The sequence below is a fragment of the Alligator mississippiensis genome, chromosome 1 (genome assembly GCF_030867095.1).
Source record: "Alligator mississippiensis isolate rAllMis1 chromosome 1, rAllMis1, whole genome shotgun sequence".
NCBI lineage: Eukaryota > Metazoa > Chordata > Crocodylia > Alligatoridae > Alligator > Alligator mississippiensis.
This window is the reverse complement of record NC_081824.1, coordinates 417,694,901-417,715,315: the sequence shown is the minus strand read 5'-3', so window position 1 is coordinate 417,715,315 and position 20,415 is coordinate 417,694,901. Positions and strand designations below refer to the sequence as shown.

The window sequence follows — 20,415 nt, the reverse complement described above, 5'->3', positions numbered from 1 at the left end:
AAATGCCTGGACACAGGAGGAGGGGTGGATGTCGTATACTTAGACTTCAGGAAGGCCTTCGATATGGTATCCCACCCCATACTGGTGAACAAGTTAAGAGGCTGTGACTTGAATGACTACACAGTCTGGTGGGTGGCGAATTGGCTGGAGGGTCGCACCCAGAGAGTTGTGGTGGATGGGTTGGTTTCGACCTGGAAGGGTGTGGGCAGTGGGGTCCCACAGGGCTCGGTCCTTGGACCAATACTCTTTAATGTCTTCATCAGTGACTTGGACGAGGGAGTCAAATGTACTCTGTCCAAGTTTGCAGATGACACAAAACTATGGGGAGAAGTGGACATGCCGGAGGGCAGGGAACAGCTGCAGGCAGACCTGGACAGGTTGGACAAGTGGGCAGAAAACAACAGAATGCAGTTCAACAAGGAGAAATGCAAAGTGCTGCACCTAGGGAGGAAAAATGTCCAGCACACCTACAGCCTAGGGAATGACCTGCTGGGTGGCACAGAGGTGGAAAGGGATCTTGGAGTCCTAGTGGACTCCAAGATGAACATGAGTCAGCAGTGTGACGAAGCCATCAGAAAAGCCAATGGCACTTTATCGTGCATCAGCAGATGCATGACGAATAGATCCAAGGAGGTGATACTTCCCCTCTATCGGGTGCTGGTCAGACCGCAGTTGGAGTACTGTGTGCAATTCTGGGTGCCGCACTTCAAGGGGGATGCAAATAACCTGGAGAGGGTCCAGAGAAGGGCCACTCGTATGGTTAAGGACTTGCAGACCAAGCCCTACGAAGAGAGACTAGAGAAACTGGACCTTTTCAGCCTCCGCAAGAGAAGGTTGAGAGGCGACCTTGTGGCTGCCTATAAGTTCATCATGGGGGCACAGACGGGAATTGGTGAGGTTTTATTCACCAAGGCGCCCCCGGGGGTTACAAGAAATAATGGCCACAAGCTAGCAGAGAGCAGATTTAGACTGGACATTAGGAAGAACTCCTTCACAGTTCGAGTGGCCAAGGTCTGGAACGGGCTCCCAAGGGAGGTGGTGCTCTCCCCTACCCTGGGGGTCTTCAAGAGGAGGTTAGATAAGCATCTAGTTGGGGTCATCTAGACCCAGCACTCTTTCCTGCCTATGCAGGGGGTCGGACTCGATGATCTATTGAGGTCCCTTCCGACCCTAACATCTATAAATCTATGAACTATTCTCCAACTATTTGGGTTGGTCTAATAAAAGATATCAAATTCACCCAAGGAACCTTGTCTGCCTATGTCCTTAAACTAACACAGCTACAACCTACACCCCTGCTGCAAAAAGGGCACTTTCCATTAGAATATTTGTAAGATGGAGAAAGCCTGAGCAGGTCTCTCCTAACCATTTGTCAAGAGGACGCAATGGTCTTTGTATACATGATTATTGCCATAGTGCAAGCTCTATAAAACTTTACAGTGACTTTTGCATGTGTCTGAGAACTTTTTTAGACAGTTCCTTTTTCCTCTGCAGACGGGTTCAACATTTACTTTAGGAAGCACTTGTCCCTTTCCCCCCCAAATGTTCCTTTTTTCCCCTTCATGAACTTTCAAAATCTATCACCAGCAACAAAAGGACCATCATCCTAAGGGTTACAGTAGCCCTGTATGGGAATGAGAAACAGAAACAGGGATGTGCTATAAGGGCTGCTTTCATAATGGCTTCTCCTATTGCCAAAAGGAGTTTCTATCAGTTTGAGAATCAGTTCAAGTGAACACAGTAACTTAGTTACACCAGAATTAGCTGAAGAACAGAAGCTTCAGTGCTCACTTTTCACTTGTAACACGGACTGAGGGCCAGTGTACCTAATACTAAGATCCGTCTTAGCTAGCCAGTCATCAAGAACCTCTGAATTTGACTCATTGATCCTCTAGAGTCAAAAGAGGTGTTGAGTGTGCGGAGATTAAATCTGCAATTTGTGTGTGCCAACTCCTTTTACGAAAAGACTCACTTTGTTAGCATAATGCTCTTTAAATTTACAACGCCCGAAACGCTTGTGTCTTTTGATACACTGCTTCTAATAAAACTGGTTAACCTTTTAGTTCATTATGCTTTTAATTTTATTGCTCTGCATTCAGCGGGTGAAATTATTCACCATATTAGCATGTCACATCACAGCTATCTCGCTGCAAATTTCTAGTACACCCAGCCAAGTGGAATTTACTTGCTAAGTTGCAGTGAAAAAAAGAGGATCAATAATTCCAGAGAAACTCGTTTGCTGTGGCCTTGTTAAAACTTTACACACTGCCTTCCACAATTTTGCTCAAAGATATATAGCTGCAATCCATTCTTTTTTAAAGCACATTTATATGCCCCAAACTCACAAACGTTCAACTTAAACCAACTAGAAACACTGCACTTATTGTTATCGGTAAGAACTATATGCATCTACATAACTGTGCCCTCAAGAGGTTAAACACAGTATAACTTTCATGTAAAATGTCAGGTTTAAGAAACAATGTAGTAGAAATGCTTGCAAAGTATAATACTCACTACAGTTCTCAAAGTGCAGTCCATGGACCACTGGTGGTCATCAGCCATAAGTTAGTGTGAGGTAAGTGGGGCACCAGTCTTGGGCAGTGATTTATGGAATGCCAAAAGCATTCCTCAGTGATTCCTACCTCTGCTTTCTGGCATTCCCACTCCCCAGACCTCCAGCACTCTGCAGGCCCCCTCCCCATACCCTGTCTCTCCACGCCCTTACTGTGCATTTGACAGCATTTCTGCCTAGGGTGCCAAAAGTGCTAGTTCCACCTCTGACCACCAGCAAGCTGGATGGCCACACGCAGCTGGCAACTTCTTATTTCCAACTGCTAAATTGTATAAGTAGATAAAAATGAACATTAAACACTAATGTTTCTTTTTCACATCAGTTGCCATAATTCCTCTAGGACTGTCACATTGTCATAAATGGTACAGGAAGCATTTCATGCAACTGTGAAGGAAAGAATCCACCAGACAATCTTCCTGGTAAGACTGAGAAAGGAAGAAAACCCAGGAGTACAGTATCTTAGTGTCTTTTTCAAAATGTATGCAACACAGAGCTCCCTCCGATTATCTGAAATAGTCTGTATACACTGGGGACATTTTTACCCATTCTCCAATGTATTCTGATTAAGCACATCAGAGCAGACTTGTTTAATTGAGTCTGTTGGAGCATTCCAATCAGAACGTTCCAGAGTGCTGCAGCATCTTGTGTATTCAGCTTCCCTGCATTTCAAAGTGATGGCATAGGTGCTTTAACTAAAGCTCATCAAATCAGCTTTAGTTAAAGTACCCCCACCTCCATTTTGAAATGTGGGACCCTGTGGGTGTTTTAATTAGAGCAGCTCCTGAGAGCCGCTCTAATTAAAATGCCTCTCTCTCCCACACCCCAGAGCACACGCACTGAGATGCTAGACAAGTCAATTCCTAAACAACTGTCCATAGCGATCTGCAGTTTCATACAAGTTCTGTCATTCAGATTTTATGAGAAGAGTAGATTTATGGGACACACCCATAAATAATTGACTCCATTTGGTTGGTTGCCACATTCAGCAACAACTTGGGGAAATCCCAGCTGTAAAACCTTGGCACTATTTAGCTAAGCAGGTTGCACTGCTTTCACACAGGTGTTACTCCACTGACCTACTTGGAGTTACTCCTGATTTGCACTCATGAGAAAGAAGAATCTGGATATTTACTGAAGTTGTCCATATCATCTCAAGAGCAGCAAAAAGCCTCTCAAACCAGCACAGATCAATCTGGCAATTCAAACCCTTCTCCCATCCATTGTAGCAGCACTAGATTCTATACTTCACCTGACCCTGCATTTCCAAGTAACAAAATGGTGTCGATCAGCTTAGTCCCCAAATTGATCTGTGGTTTTAAAACACTGTAATACAATCACCAACATACCAGAGCAACAGGGCAGATCAAAACCTAGAAGTTAAGTCTTGGCACCTGTTTTGAATTTCAAATAACACATCTTTTAATTCAAACATTCCCCCTTGAGGTGCTAGAAGCAAATTGAGTAAAAGCATTCTGGGGAGGGAGAATCAGAAAGTGAAAATAAACAGGAAATGAAACTTACACTACCTTAGAATCACCAAGAAAATGAATGGCAGAAAGGAAAACAGACCACATCAATGATACTATATATTAGATTAACACATTTTCCATTTCAATCATCAGAATAGGGATCAGATTTTGGGGGCGGGGGAAATAGGGCTAGATCCTCAGTTGGCTATCAGCACCATATAGATTAATTCAAAGAGGCATAAGCTTTCATAGGCTTACAGCCTACTGTCATGCCACAAATGGACAGGCAGAGAGCACGGGTACTAAACAGAAAGGATAAGGTTATTTAAATAGAAAGGACAGAGAAAGTGGTCAGAAAGGAAGGAACTTAGAGAACTGAAAGTGAATTGAGATCAAAAACTAAAACACCTAACTACCTCTCTACTACCTCACAGTTAAAACCATATTACTGTAATCACTCACCTCTCTGCCACTGTCCTTTAGACAAGGGAGCTATGGAAGTTGACCTTGGCTAAAGATCTGACCCACAAACTTAACCTTGGCAATGTCCCTTCAACATTTCAGGGTTCCCGACCTGGAAGTCTCTGCTGCCCCTAAGTCTAAAGTTGCTTCTTAAGTAGGTTGCAGAGTGTGATGATTTCTCACTTCGTTCATTCTTACTTTGTTCACTTCCAGCCGCGCTGAGTGAAGTGAGACAGCCATCAAATCCAATAAAGGGGAAAATTACACATACTTTGTAAATAGTTTCTGAATGGTAAGTAAAGTTGTCTGTGATTTTAGTTTCCTGTCATAAGTTCACTCATCTTTTGGATTTTCATCTACTGAAAAAAACACTAAAAAGCCCTATAAACACATCTGTTCCTTACCCCTGAAAAAGGGGCTCAAAGGTCTACTGGCTTCCACCAAAACTTGGGATTCTCTTCCCTCCTCATGTTTGATTCCAAGTCTCTTTGTAGGTGAGGTGACACACACTTTCAGCACAATACAAAGCCACAACAAGGTCTGCAAGTTTCCCACTCAGCCCCTTTCCCTACCCTCTCAGTGCTGATGGTGGAGGCTGTCATATTTCACTGTAATCAAAAGCAGAAACAGCCAGGCAGGCTAGTGAGGCTTCAGAAAAGGGGAATGCTGCCATGAAAAATGGATAAACTAGAATTAAAACCAGATGAGCAGAGGCAGCAGTTGCAAATAGAGAGTAAGGCATGTTAAACATAAGCAGGGTTCAAGCCTCTGCAATGGCTGCAAGTGAAAATAACCAGTTTGGGTAGGATCACAGAATACCATTCAGGCAAATATTTTCTCTTTTCCTTTGCCTGGTGGGGTGGAATTTTTTGATGGGTTGGGCTTCAGGAAGTATTAGTTACTGTCAGAATTCACTCTCCAGTTGGCCATGGTATTTCCAAGTTGTCAGCCAAATTAAATACAGGAATGCCCATAGGCTGCAGAGCAGAGAGCAGGTTGAAGTAACAATATGAGTTTATTTGAACAGTTAGAAGTTGCTTTCAAACTCTGGGTCAACCGTTAGCTAAGGGGAATCAGCATAGCTCCAATGATTTTAACTGCACTGTAACAACTGAAATCAGGCTCATACACCCTTTCCATTGGCCCAGTTTTCAACTTTAAACTGTCACATAGGATAGTCTCATCTGCAGTGATATACTGAAAAAGTTGTTTCCATTAATGTGAGCCCTTCTTTGGATGAAAACAAGTTTTAAGTAAATGAAGCACCCTGTACATTCTGAATCTGCACTGCTGAGCAGGGCTATTACAGCACATGTGCAACATTTCAGCTTTGATTGCTTCAGTGCTGAATGCCAGAGAACCACACTACCCAACAGAGGTGAATGCACATTGTACAGAATAATGGTTGAATGATTATTCAAGAGGAAAGGAACACATGCCAGGCTCCAGCACTATTGATGATAGCACACTGATGATTTGCTCTGAAAAATGACCTTATAAAAATTGCAATGCAGGGTTCCAGTTTTATTGTCTCAATAACTCTGAGGTCGAATCTTTGTAATTTACCAGTTTAAAAGTGTGCGCGCGCATGCATATGTGTGCATGGGTTTCCCTGTCAGCTTTGCTAACTCAACAAATTCATCCCTTGAGCTGACAGTCAAGCTGTGTTCTTTCTAGATTGTAATATTCAAAGAACCATAGTGTTGGAAAGATCCTCAAGTATCATTTAGTACAATTCCCATCTGGAACTTTGGCCCTCCATCCTGCAGGTAATTAAAACCATGCATCTGCACAGAGCCCCACTGATGACAATCGCATCAAACCTAGCAGCTCTGTGGACTACCATGCCTAAAGTATGACAGTTTCTGTAGCCAGCAGTAAGTAAGAGAGTAATGTAGCTAGCATCACATCCAACAGCCTTTGAGTCCCCAGCCTAGACAACCAGGTACCCATTTACAGCTTGGCAAACAAGGGACTGCTTTTGGCTTGAGTTCAGAGTAAGACTCACACTCATATCTCTGAAGCCACAGAAAGACACCCTCACTGTTCTGCCCTGACAACCCTTGCTGAAGTCAACAGCATTGTAAAAAGCACGATCCCATAGAAGACAGTCTCTACCCCAAAGACGTTAGAATCTAACTGCACTTTTACAATGTAAGCATCATTTTAAGTAGCTGAACACAGCTTAATATTCTTAAAGTTTAAATGCTATCTTGGCATAGACTTTAATGTAAGGGAGTGAATAGTGTTAACTGAACCTTGCAGAGCTGCTTTAGTAAATGCAACATGGATCCAGTACCAACATCAGCACAGCAGACTGAAATCAGAAGCTTGGCACTTACCTCCCAAGAACTGGATGCCTCCTGCCACCCTGCCCACGTTTCTGGAGATGAGCTCGGACACACAGCAACCCATGAGCGCAGTCAGTGCCACCAAAAGGAGGAGGCCGCAACCCAGGCCTGTCACCACTGTGCAGATCCTCCATTCAGCACTTGGGATGGCCTGGAAGGATGCATAGCGGCCACACTGCTCCACCATAACTGTTGTCTGACGACTTTCATCCCGCACAGGATAGGAACACCTCCGAAAAGTGCCAAAGGACACTGACTTTTCTAGCTGAGACCCCAAGAGCCAGTAGGGCATAAAGAATCCTACACAGGAGGCAGCAGCACAGAGGAAAGAGAGAAGTGCCCAGATCACTCCAGTACAAGTAAGGCTGGATGCCATCTTTTTACTTACAACCAACAGAAGTTGCAGTGATAAGAGAGGGAGGGCTGGGCTATATATGTGGGGCAATGGAGGGTTGGGGGTGCTAGTTAGAGGAGCTACAGATGTAATCCAGAATCTTTCAGCCGTGATAAATCCTCAGTCTGGTAAAATCTTGAACCATAAGGGCCATGATGCTTTTCTCTTCCGATACAGAGATGAAGATCCCTAGTGAAATAATATAAAGGAAGAAAATATAATGTCAATAACATCAAAGTAATAAAGTTAAAAATCAGTTTGGCTTCCTATTGCACTTTATTGCCTAGAATCCAAAGCACTGAGATATCATTCAAATAAAGAAATCACACTTCTATCTGAACATGATGGAGCTGCTATTATTACAAACAACATTTAGGATGATTATAACTGAAAGAAGTTAAAGAAAAACATCTCTTTTTTTCATTTTTTTTCACTATATGCTCATTTACATACAGTATTATAGTCGTTTTCACTGTTTTGCTGTGTAGCAAGTCATCTTCCTCTGCTGTTTGTAATGGTCTTTTATACAGCAAGGGAGGGAGATATTGAATTAGTTCTTAGCAATCTGGGCCTCAATCCCACAAATCTTTACATATACAGATAGTCCCATAGAAGCCTATGAGACTGCTTAGTGTTAGGAATATGCAAAAGCCTTCTTAGGGTTGGGACCTTGTGAAATAGGTAAAAATTAGGAAAGCACCTCATTTGCTGATGGGGAAAAGGACCTACTGAGAAGTTAAACCTTTTCAAAAGTAACCGTGGATTTTTCATTTTCAGAAGTGCTGAAGTCCCAACTGAAATCAGTGGCAGTGGTGGGTATAGTGGGGAAAGACTACTTTCAGGGATCATTTCTCTAGTTGGTGACTAGAGAAGTGTGTCCAAAAGTGGTCGGTCTCTCTTTAAATTAGGCCTAAACTATCCCAAGCTGAGCTTTCAAAAATTGCACTACCTAAAATAAGTGGCAACTTTTAAAATGTTGGTTGTAGGCAGCGTGCTAATGATCACACAGCAAGACTTGTGGAAGAAGAGAGAAGCCCTGACTCCCAAGCCTCCCTCTCTAGGACAATTCTCTGGTTCTGTTCACAGCACCAGAGCAGATGGAGGCTTCTAGTCACAACAGCACTGAACTAAAACACTTCTCTCCAAAAGTCGGGGGGGGGGGGGGGGGGGTTATTGCTTTAAATCCACAATGGCTCATCAAGTCCCACTCAGTCTAACAGCATTTGTTAGTTTACGTTCATTTCCCACAGTGACTGCTGAATTAATTCCAATAACTATTTACTGCTTTGCTTTTTAAAGCAACACTACATATTGAGCACTGATTTCTATTTGTGCACTGGCAATAAAATTAGTCCTGCACTCTTCCCAGCGGGAAACAGAGGCAGAGGTCTTCAAATGAAATGCATCATGTGTGCCTCGCTCCAGTTCACTTGGTGTTTTAGGGAGAAACAAGCCCCTGCTACGACTCTCAGAAATACCAAGACTCCAGCAGAAGGGTACATTACTGTGTATGTCCAGCGGTCATAATCTGCGGGCGCTTGTCACCCTATAACAGCTTCTCTGCTTGTGTGATTAAAAAAAAAAGGAACAAAAGCAGAAGAGGCGCACGCTGCTGGCATCCCGGCTTCCCTTGGGATCCCGGGATCTATTTCTTTGGGGCTTGAGCAGCCCAGAGCACACAGTGAGCACCGAGCCTGTCATAATGACAGAAGCACGGGCATAGCAGAGCCCTCAAAGGTCACCAAGCCAGATGCCTGTCCCCAGCCCATCCCAGACATGCCTCTTCTTGAAAGCCCGGGGTAGGTAAGGAGGGTCCCCTCTAGGCAGCTGGCTCCATGAGCCACGGAGCCCCTGGCCAGCCAAGGAGCGAGCGAGCGAGGCAGCCTTGGCTCTCCCACGACCCCGCCACAGAGATCCCTCCCTCCGCCCCCATCCCCATTCCCATCCCCGGGGCCAGCTGCGCGCGGGAAGCCCCCACCTAGACCGGGCGCCGCCTGCCCAGGGGCCCCCAAACTTTCCCCGGGGACCGCTGCGCGGAAGGCGGGAGGCAGCGCGGCGCGGGTCGGGGACTTACCGGCGCGGAGGAAACTTCCCTGCAACCGGGAGCCCAGGCCGGGCAGGGGGAGGCAGGGCGCGCCGCCGCTGTCCCCTCCCACCGCTGCTCCCGGGCGGGACCCCGCTGCACACGGAGCCAGGGCGGAGGCAGAGGCAGAGCGGGTCCCGCCGCCCCGAGCCGCAGCACCGCGCCCGCCCCGCCCCGCCCCCCGGCACTGAGGGAGGCGGCGAGCTCCGCGCAGTCTGCTGCGGGGTGGTTGTGTCCTTGCCCAAGGGAGCCCTCCCCAGTTAGGCAGCGGGTGAAGGCAACAGTCCTTACATGGACAAATATGGACTCAGCCTGGTGGCCTATGTCCTTGGACAGCCTTAACCCGGGGCAAGGGAGCAGGCAGGCTGCTGAGGCCCCCCAAGGCAGAGCTGCACTGTTTCCCCCAACTGACTAGTGGCAAAGATCTGACTTTCCCCAGGATCCTCCCTGAACACAAAAGCTTTCCCGCCTCCATCCCCTACCCCATCTTCTTCCCCGCGCCATCCTTTTGGCGGCAGCCGCATGAGATGTCCCCGGGCCCACGTCCAGCGGAGTCGTGGGAAACCGGCTCTGCGCTAAATGGAAGAAGGCTTTATTGACTTCAGTCCCTGTTTGTCCGCATTTTCGTAACAGTGACAGTCGTGGTCAGGATTCAGTCACCCCCGGCCTCGCTGGAGGGGTTCACAAAAAGGGAAACCGTGAAGCCTCAGGATTAAAATAGGAGCTGACCAGTTTAGGTCTTAAGGCTTATAAATACGACCTTTACACTGGATAGAAAGATCTGTCTCAGATATAAAGTTCAGAAGTTCTTTCTTTAAAGGATGTGGAAGGGAGGGAGTGTGGTTAATGTTACCGACAGTCAGGATCAGAGGTCCTAGCTAGTAGTACAGCTGTGCAAAACAGCACCGTTTCGTTTCCATTTCAACTTCTGTTTCGCCGTTCCGTTTTGTTTCATCAAATTGTTGCACTGTTTTGACACGTTTCAACATTTCACCCATATGCTATAATGGGGAATCATGAAAATGCCATTTATCTTTGTCATTTCTTGCCTGATATGGATGAAAATTTCAGGGAAGGTAGCCCCTTCTGAGGCTACAAAGCCTGCCAAGTTTCAAGGAGATAAGGGCAGAGCTTTCTGGGAAAGTGCACCTCAAACTACTAAAAGCAAAACTCATGTAACTTTTTGGCAGCGGTAGCCTCCTGTCATCCTGTGCACAGATCTGGGGGCCTGTGTCCCTGGGAGGGCTGTGGGGCTGTGCCAGACTCCTCCCGTGGGTGTGGGCCCCCAGATCTGTACTTGGGATGACAGGAGGCTGCTGCTGCTGCCATGTAGGACTAGCACAGCCTGCACCCACTGCCAGGAAGACTGGAGCTGCCACTGGCCCCAGGCAGCAGTGGCAGCCTCCTGTCATCCTGTGTGCAGATTTGGGGGCTCACATCCCTGGAAGGAGCCCAGCAGCGCTGGGAGAGCAGGTTGAGCTCCGTGGGGCTGGCAGACCTGCTCAGAGCACAGCCCTGGCTCTCCCCACTTTCTGCCGCCGGACTGCACTCCAACCAGCTCCACCATCCCCATGGAGCTCAGCCTGGTGGTGGGAGAGTCAGTGGCAGAGCCACTCAGAGCATAGCCCTGGCAAGCACAGCCCTGCAGTGGGAGGCTCTGCAGCCCCACAGAGCTGAGCCTGGAGGCGTGGGAGAGCCACTGGCCAGAGCTGCACTTGGAGCCAGGGCTGCACTCCAACCAGCTCTGCCACTGGCTCTCCCCCTCCTGCCACCACCAGGCTCAGCTCCATGGGGCTGGTGGAGCCACTTGGAGCATAGACCTAGCTCCAAGCACAGCTCTGGTGAGCACAGCCCAGCAGCTGGAGTCTCTGCAGCCCCACAAAGCTGAGCCTGGTGGCAGGAGGCGGGGGAGAGCCAGGGTTGGATCCACTCAAATTACAGCCCTGGCTCCAAGCACTGCCCTGGCCAGTGGCTCTCCTCCACCTCCCACTGCCAGGCTCAGCTCCATGGGGCTGGCAGAGCTGGTCGCAGCACAGCCCAGTGGTGGGAGGCGTGGGAGAGCCAGGGCTGCACTCCGAGCAGCTCCGCCAGCCCACGAAGCTCAGCCTGGCAGCAGGAGGTGGCAGGAGAACCAGTGGTGGAGCTGCTCCAGTGCAGCCATGGCACAGCCCCAGCCAGTGGCTCTTCCCCATCTCCCACCACCAGGCTCAGCTCCGTAGAGCTACGGTGGTTCCAGCCGCCAGGCTGTGCTCGCCAGGGCTGCACTCAGAGCAAGGGCTGTACTTGGAGCAGCTCCACCACTGGCTCTCCTGCCTCCTCCCACCACCATGCTGAGCTCTGTGGGGCTAGCAGAGCTGCTCGAAGCGCAGCCCTGGCTCTCCCCTGCCTCCTGCCACTGGGCTGCTTCGAAACACAAAACATTTTGAAACTTTCAAAACGTTCTGAGTGCCCTCATTTCGTTTCAAAACTGTTTCAAAGCCTTTTGTTTCACTTCGATTTCACTGTTTCGAGCTCGAAACACGTTGAAACAGCTTTGAAATGAAACACCCATCAAAATTTCACACAGCCCTACTAGCTGGAACCAGACTCTGCCTCAAAGAGTCTAAGGCCCTGGTTCAGGGGGACACAAAGTTACTTTCAAGAGTATGCAGAAATGCTTTCCTTACTAGGCAAGGCAGGTAAAGAAAATGTTATTACCTTAATTTTACACATAGGGAATGGATACACAGACTTAAATACAGAGTCAGTGCAGAGCTGGGCACTGAAGCCAGAGATGCAGAATATCAGTCTAGTGCCCTAACCACAAATCCATTTACTACTACTACCTTCATCAGTCCTTGGGAACCTTTTCCTGTTAGGTGCTGAGCGCCTCTATAGAGCTGCAAAGTAGTGATAAATATGTGTAAATAACATTTATGTTGGAATCAGACAAAGATAAATATAGATAACCTTAAAATGCCAGTGGAAACATGTATGTTCAACATATATGAGAAGATTTTCAGTGAAAACTGCCAGAGTTAAACATACTTTCTAAAGCTGGAGGAAAGCAAACAAATGTTTATTTATTAGTATAGGGTAGTTGTAATTGATCTCTTCCAATGCATATGCTAAGGTACCTAATTCTTGGTTTACTTTGCTAATGGCTTTTCAATAGCAGAGACAATTCACCTTATATACTCTTTTCAAAGGGAGCATTGACATTCACTCACACTGGAGGTTGCTGCCATCCAGCCTGCTGGTCATAAGAACTTCACAGGGAAGAGCATTTAGAGGCCATCCTGAAGCAATTTATCTTAGTTATTGTCTGGGAATTTCCCTACACTGTTTCCCCTTCATGAGACCCACCAAGCAGTTTTACTTACAGGAAATTCTGAGCAGAATGCAGGATGGGGTGAGAGAGGCATGAGCTTTTGCAAGGTACAGCCTGCTTCTAGTCACGGAAGTGTGAACCTTTATTTTTTTTAAACTAGAATTGATCTAAAATAGATCGTGTTTGACAAGTTACTAGTCAGACTCTTGTTCCAACTCAACTGCTGAAGCCTTTGTTGTGTGTCTAACAATTTTTGGAAGGGCTGCCATGCTTAAGCTTTGTCTGTACAGAGAAAATTCAAAACAGTTGCAAAACTGGTTGAAACTGCTACAGCAATGGCAAGGCCCCAGCAGCAGAACCATTCTTATAACCAGAGGAGTGAGACCTACTCAAAGGCACAGTTAAATGAAACAGTTATAAAAAGAGTCCAAAACAGTTCTGGTCTCTGGAGTCTTGTCTGTATAGAAGTTCCAGATGGTTTAAAAATTGGTTCTGCTCGTTTGAGATTGGAAGAAAATATCCCTGTGTTGAGAAGGGCAAAGAGAAAGTAAAAGAACCCTAAGGCAGAAAGTGGGCGAATCACAACATACATATCCCATTGTGGGAGTCATTAACTGTGGAATCAGACAAAACTGAATATACTGAATACATTCAGGATTCTACTGTAAGAAACAATCCTACAATGGTAGGGGGAGGATCGAAAATGATAATAGTTCTTCCACATGTGATTTCCACGACATATAGTTAACAGCAGAGACAAAGTATACTACAGACTATTTTGTGCTTAGCAGCACAGCAGTACTAGTAGAGAAAATCATGTCATTATGCCTGTCTTTTTAGTGGATCTAAGCCAGTATACACTCAAAGACTCAAAGACAAATTAGTTGTTTAATCACAGCAAACATTACAAAACATTTCACTGTCACAAAGATGCCACCATGAAATATAGGTGCAAGCAAAATGAAATTGTCAACAGACATAACTAATTCTTCACTCTTTTTTTTAACAAGGATAGAATCAGGAAGTTTCTTTACAAATCAACAGTTAATACCTTATAAATAAGTGCTTGAGCATGATCCTGTGTGATTCTGAGCAGTTGGGAGGATGTGTTCAGCGCCTCACAGGTTTGGATGTTTAGATGACATTTTTGGATGTCTGTTGTAGGGTTCAAACTAGGACAAACAGAACTGAGCTGACAGAGCTACTCACTTAATACTATATACTGAAGGCACAGTAAATACAGTACAAATATTTAAATTAAAACCACCTTAATCATTAGATAGACACAGAAAGACTGACAAAATCAGAATATTGTTATTAGGGAAAAAAATCTTATGGTTATTTTAGCTTTTCATCAAAACTGTTTGCCCTAACCTATTTCAGTTTGGGATTCAAGCATAGTCATAGAACAAAATCAAAAATTTAAATCCACACCTCCCTGAATTTCAGGGTGAAAGGCAAGCTGGGAGACCTAGTTCAGAAAGCTAGAGACCACTCTGTCTACATAGTTTTTCTTCCTGGTCATATCTGAAACTGAAAGAGGTGAATTTTCCAGTTTGGATTAACCAGTATCTCATGGCACGAATTCATGAGACACTGGGGTTGCTGAACTGTAACTCTGACACTGTTCCAAAAACCATATCTTAGTCAAAGCTTGTTGAGGATCCAGAATAACATTTCTTTAGCTCATTTCTGATGTTGTGTTATCACTAGTATTTATTCTTATAGCGGTAGTACTACCTTTGACTATACATTTTTTATTACTAACAATGAGTAAAAGTTAATCTTTGGAAATTTCCCTTACTGATTATTGATTATGCTTCTTTTCTTCCCAAGGATAGCCTTTCAATCCTGGGACATGTTTAAAAACAGTGGATCAATGTGCATGAAATAAGAAGCAATCCTGCATTAGTTGTCTATAAGACTTTCTTTTTAATCATTTCTAATATTTTTTAAGAGTCATGCACTGCTTCAAAAATTTACAGGGCCCCAAATGAGCAAAAAAATCAAGCCACAAGTTTCTCTTTCTATTCCTGCAGTCTGATGACTGTTGAAAAGACTAGAAATATATCCCTTTTCCATGAAGTCCCTTGGCTCCATGGCTTGCATATGTCACCTGGAATGTAGAGTTGCTGTGTGAGCAGGTCCCAAACAGCTGTTTGTTTTAAGCTTGGCCTTGTAAGAAACAAAGTAAAAAAACAACAAAACAAAACAAACACAAACAATGGATCATTCTGAGTGTAAATTTCCATTATTTCCAGATGGATTTTAAATTATCTTTTTGAAACATGAATGGCCGAATTAGAAATGGAGCAATTTCTCTGCAAGAAATGATCTCCTGCTGGTTCTCTATTTTCTGTCCCTGTAATGAACCGAGGACAATTAATTCATTCAGGGTGTCTGGTTCACCAAAGCAACACATATCTATATTATTGAGGTATTCATGCAAGTGTAAAAAAAAAATCCATTGAATGTTATAACAAAGTGCAGGTTTTGCAATTATTTCTTTCATATCCTTTTTGGGATCTCATGTCTGGAAAAATGCGATAGTTTAATGAATGAAACATCACATACATTATGAAGAAATACATCTTTTATTTAAAACCTCAATCAGAAGCTGGTTCCCAGGTGGGAGGCTCATTTTCAAATCATAGACTGAAATATCTTATTCCCTAGATTATCACAGCACTGGAGAGATGGTGTTTTGCTCATGAAAAGTAGGAGTGCAGGGTTAAACATTTTGTTGCTCAACAGTGACATCTACTGGTTAGTCTCTCATTTGGTTAATTTCTGCCTTGCTGGAAAGTGATTGGGAGGCATGATGTATACACTGAGAGTGGGAAGAAAACCATGTACAAAGGAGAACAGATATTTTTGTACGGACATAAGAAGTTTTTTAGTCCCTAAGGGTTGCCAGCTGTACGGGGAAATAACCATATCATGTAGCTGCCTGAGTGAGCAGCAGCCAGTTCAGTTTTAGCCCCCAAACAATTTAACACACACAGTTCTGCCCTTAACATTTTGGATGAGCCTGTCACACAGAGTTGGTTTGGTTTGGTTTTTTCATTGGCATCACTTTCCTCCCAAACCCAAATAAGTCTAGTGATCACAATAGTTGTGATCATATTATTATATATAGAACTGGTCTAATGATGCAGAGGGAAATTTAATGTCCTGATTCTATGGAATGCACCTGGATTTCACTCATTTTAAATTAAAAGAGTCAGTGTGTGTGTGTGTGTGTATGTGCATCTATGAATGGGTGGATGCCATCCTTCCCCCAGCCTCTGCAGAAGTGGATCCTAGCTGTATGTTCCAGTGCTCCACTTGTATTGGATCCTGTAAGCCCATGTGTACAAGGAACAATGTTTTTAAAAGGAAAGTTGAAAATGCTCTTGACTGGGACAAAGTGATTTTGTTAACAAGGGGAAGCTTCTTGGCTCTGCAGATCCCCTGAAATTCACAGAGGCTGATGAAAATCTATGAAGTTGGTAACCCTAAAATTCTTCCTGGCTCTAATATTTCTCCTAATGGAGATAATTTAAAGGTAAGTTTCTGATGTCAAACTGGAGTAAATCTCACATCCTGATATGAAAAGCTGGTTAGTTATTCTCATACATGAGCTATTCTCACCTAAAGGAAATCAGAGACCAAACTGGGACAGCTCTTTGAACTTCTCTTAGATGAAAAACACTTTATAAAGGTATCAGTAATTACAACTCTTATAGATTATGACATGCACATAATATTTAGCTCTTCTTCTACAGTATCTACATGGAGCCATTGAAGATATGTGTATATCATGCCTCCGGTGTGCTCACCCATTCCCATATCATGTCTCCAGTGTGCAAGCGGGGGGGTGGGGCTGGGTGGGGCAGCCATTGCAGGGGGTTGCAGGAGCTGGCAGGGGATGGGGCCAGGTTGGGGAGCAAGCAGGGGTGGGGCATCTGGGCCCTGTGGGGGGCTGTAACCCCTGTTGGGGGGCTGTAACCCCTGTTGGGGGGCTGTAGCTCTGTTGGGGGCATTCTGTGAGCTGTGCAGGGGGGCTACATCTGTGAGCAGCCTCCCCGCACAGTCCCCCCACAATCCACCCACACCTACTCACACACCCCATGGCCCCCTGCATCCCTCCACTGTCACCCACATCCCCCCACTTCCCATTGACACATTCCCAGCCCCATGTGCCAAACAGAGAAATGTAGTGACACCACAGCCATTTTAGGAGTTTCATCTATTACAATGCTTGAGAGCCATCAGGGACACCCTGGAGCTGCATCACTTTTTCATTTCTGAGTTCAGCCACGTGCAAGTGGGAGGAGGGTAGAAGCGTGTGCCCATTAGCGCCTCTCTCCAGAAAACTTGGGAGTGCAGTGTAGACAAACCCTGAATGAGTACAATGATCTTTGGTTTCGACCAATTATGTCCTTTGGAATTATGACTCGTTTTCAAATGTTACATAGAGACACCCATTCCTATTTGTACCTACAGAGGTTTTAAAGAGCTTTTAGTGATGTATCACTCAAATAGTTTTTGCTATTCAGTACACTGCAGCACAATCTCATAGTCACATATTGTCCTTCTGCTGTCATTCTACATTTTCAATATCTGTCTTTCCCAATAAAAGCTAATTACTGAGGTCATTAAAGTTTCCCCCCGACTTATGAAGGGGAAGATACTAACTCAGTTAATGTGCTTATAGGAACTTAGTTTAAATTACCTCTTAACCTTTAGAGAGATATTATCATTTCAATAATTAATAGCTTTTTGCCACTTAATTTGCAGTTTACCATTTTCAAGGAAAATTACACATTTAGCTGAGGATTTTCTTTTATGCCTTGAACTCTTTAAAATAAGGTAATATCTGCTAAAGCTTTTTATTTGTTTGCTTGTTTGACGAGCAAAGAATCTACTGGCATCTTGGGCGTGTCCACACAAGCAAGCATGTGAGTCTTGCAGCATCTCAAAGCACACTGAGATGCTGCAAGAGGCATGTACGGGAATGAAAAAATCTCGCAAAATTAGACCCCTCCAGGGGTCCAAAAAAAACCTCAGGGGAAAAAAGCAGGGCAGAGCATGGTCCCAGACCGTGCCCTTAGGCAACCGGAGGCTCAGTTCTCCACAGTCTATGGCATCTGTGGAGCATCTCTATGGCTGGCCCTCATCCCAGTGCTGAAGTATGCTGCCTGCCCATGCAGGGCAGGCAGCGTGCCAGCCACAGGGAGCTGGACCAAGTCTCCTGCCAGTAAGTAGGGGATGGGAGGGATGGAGGAGTGGGGAGGGAACCGGGGGGACCCCTGTCAGCCCCACCCACTCCCCCAGTCCCCTGGATCGCTGTCCTGCCTGGCCCCATCCCAAGCCCCCCCCCAATTACTGCCCATCCCAGACCCATCCCCCACCTGCCCCCTGAGCCCCACCAATTGCTGCCTGCCTGGCCCCAGCATCCTGGCAATTAAAAAAAAAAAGCCCCACACTCACCAGCAGTAGCAGCTGCCATCTGGGTCACTCGTCCACCTTGTCCCAGAGCCCCCACAGTCCCCGCTGTGGGGATATGTCATGTTCCTGCAAGCACTGGTTCCGTGATATTTTCTACAGAGATTAACAATTTTCTTTATGCCATTGAAGATGCAAAACATTCTGCTTTCTTTTGTGGAAGGAAACCATCCCCATAACAGTATTTGAAAACCTGCATTTTGTGTATTGGATAACACCAATTCACAGTAAGCACTGGGTAAAGATGGAGAAAACATGTTGTCCAACAGTCAAACTTAATATATTACCATGGCTAAAGAAATCTTCCATGCCAAATTCAATATATAAAACAGCCCCTTATGAAAGCAACAATGAAACCTTGCGATAACACATAAAACCAGCATGCCATGCCTGAAAGGGTGTGGTGGCAGAGCAATTAAAGACTCTTGCTAGAGCTCTGCAGTTGTGGAGTTGAACCTTCCTCTGGTCTTGCATCAAAGGCCACCCCTAGTGAACCCAGCTGTAAATGGATATTTGTCCATTTGGGCTAGGGAGCCAAAAGCAGCCAGATGGAACCAGCTAATTCCTTTGTGTGTCATTGGCTACAGAAAGTGGGCTCTGCTGAATTTAGGTGGATGTTCAATGTTTTGCTGATTTCATGCTAATAGTTTCCTACACAAATGAAGTGGAAGAGGAACATGAATGCTCTCTCCCACATTTCTCCCTTCAGAACCTGGAGAGAAGGCACCATCACCCTCTCCTCTCTGAAAGCTTCTGCTACATGAAGCAACTCTTCTATAGCTAGTTGTGTTCCATGATGATGCTGTATACATCTATATCAGTAGGACCTAGGACTTCATTTACAGGCTGAAAAAGGGGTGAGGTCTAGTTTGGAGCCACTAAACATCTAGAATTAACAATAAATTATCATCTAAAAACCCAAGATTGGCAGTTGAGTCTACCTGACCTTCACTTTTTAAAAGACACATTATGTATGCACAACTGAACTTTTAAAATGTCACTGTTTAAGCCATGCTGGCAGTGACAGGTGTAATATAAATAGAACGCTGATATTTGGGGGGATTGGCAGACTGAACTGAACAATACAGAACTTGCTATTTTGCAAACAAAAAAAAATTTTCAGGTCCATCTCTTGTCACTTGAAATCTCTTGTAATTAGCACTGTATCTGGAGATGCTGTGAGAGTTTATTTTGTCAGTGGCAAAGAATGTAAGTAGTTCTCCAAGCCAGAGATGTTGCATGACACACCAGCATCAACAACCAACTAATAGGCCTTATATTCACGCACAGACCTATTGTGTTAGCAGATACTTTGCCATCACAAAATGTACAGACCTTCACAAAATCCAGAGCCAGTGACCTCAAACTAAAGATATTGGGATGTACCAAGCACCAGTCTAAACCTAAGCGTGGACCAGTAGCACAAAACAGAGGCTGAAATACTTACTTAAATGACTAGGAATCATATCAGAGTTTCATCACAAAGGAATGACTGCACAAGAACTGTGCCTGATGCTGGGAGAGACGGGAGCAAAGGTAGAGATGGCCTCGCATCCATATTTAGGAACCTGCCATCAAATAAGCAGTGGAAAAATGGCAAATGCACATAGGGAATCACGTAGAAACACTCTGCTCCATGCAACATCATGGTCTGTATCCAGTCTTGAAAGACATCTCGAGCAGTTGACTTTTTCTTAGACTTTAGCAACTTTCATTTTGTCTGTTATGTCAAAAAAGTCTCATTAAATAGATCTGAACTGAGAAACTTATGGCCAGAATATGAATCCTGAGCAGAGAGAGGTACTAAGCTGTGTTAGTCTGAAGTTAAACAGAATGCAAGGTAGCGATGCACCTTATAGATTAAATCAGAGATGCACAATCTTTCATGAGCCCAAGCTCACTTCATCAGCTGCTTTCTGAATATGAATTCTACTTGATATAAAGAAGCTGTTGTGGACATTAATGCGGTTTTTAATGCCCCATGTGAATGCAGAAATCACCTTTGGCTGATGCAGTCCTGTAAAGCCTTGTCTATGTTTGCCAACTCTACCACCAGAAGCTAGAGTTTTGTTTTCTTGGCCCAATTTCTAAAGCTGGTTCCCAAAACCAAACTTCTTAAGTTTACAGGATGAAATCCTGCCCTATTACAGAGAATGACCAGCTCTTACTGACTTTACTCAGAGAACCTCTGTTACATCTGCTTTAGTTCAATCTAGTTTCAGTCTCCTGGAGCACTAATGCCAAATATACTTGGACCAAATTCTGTTCATCTTGTTGACACTGT

At 44.9% G+C, this 20,415-nt stretch overlaps 1 protein-coding gene across 1 annotated transcript in view; it reads right to left on the bottom strand.

Annotated features, from left to right (window-relative positions):
* Positions 1-9,456, bottom strand: part of LHFPL6 (LHFPL tetraspan subfamily member 6) — a 236,668-nt gene extending 227,212 nt beyond the window's left edge. Inside the window, exons 1-2 of the mRNA XM_006259879.4 lie at positions 9,323-9,456; positions 6,846-7,437 (exon numbers count right to left, since the gene is read on the bottom strand). Coding sequence (XP_006259941.1) covers positions 6,846-7,230 — 385 coding nt within the window. The 5' untranslated portion in view covers positions 7,231-7,437; positions 9,323-9,456. The remainder of the gene's footprint in view (positions 1-6,845; positions 7,438-9,322) is intronic.
* Between the last annotated feature and the right edge of the window lie 10,959 nt (positions 9,457-20,415).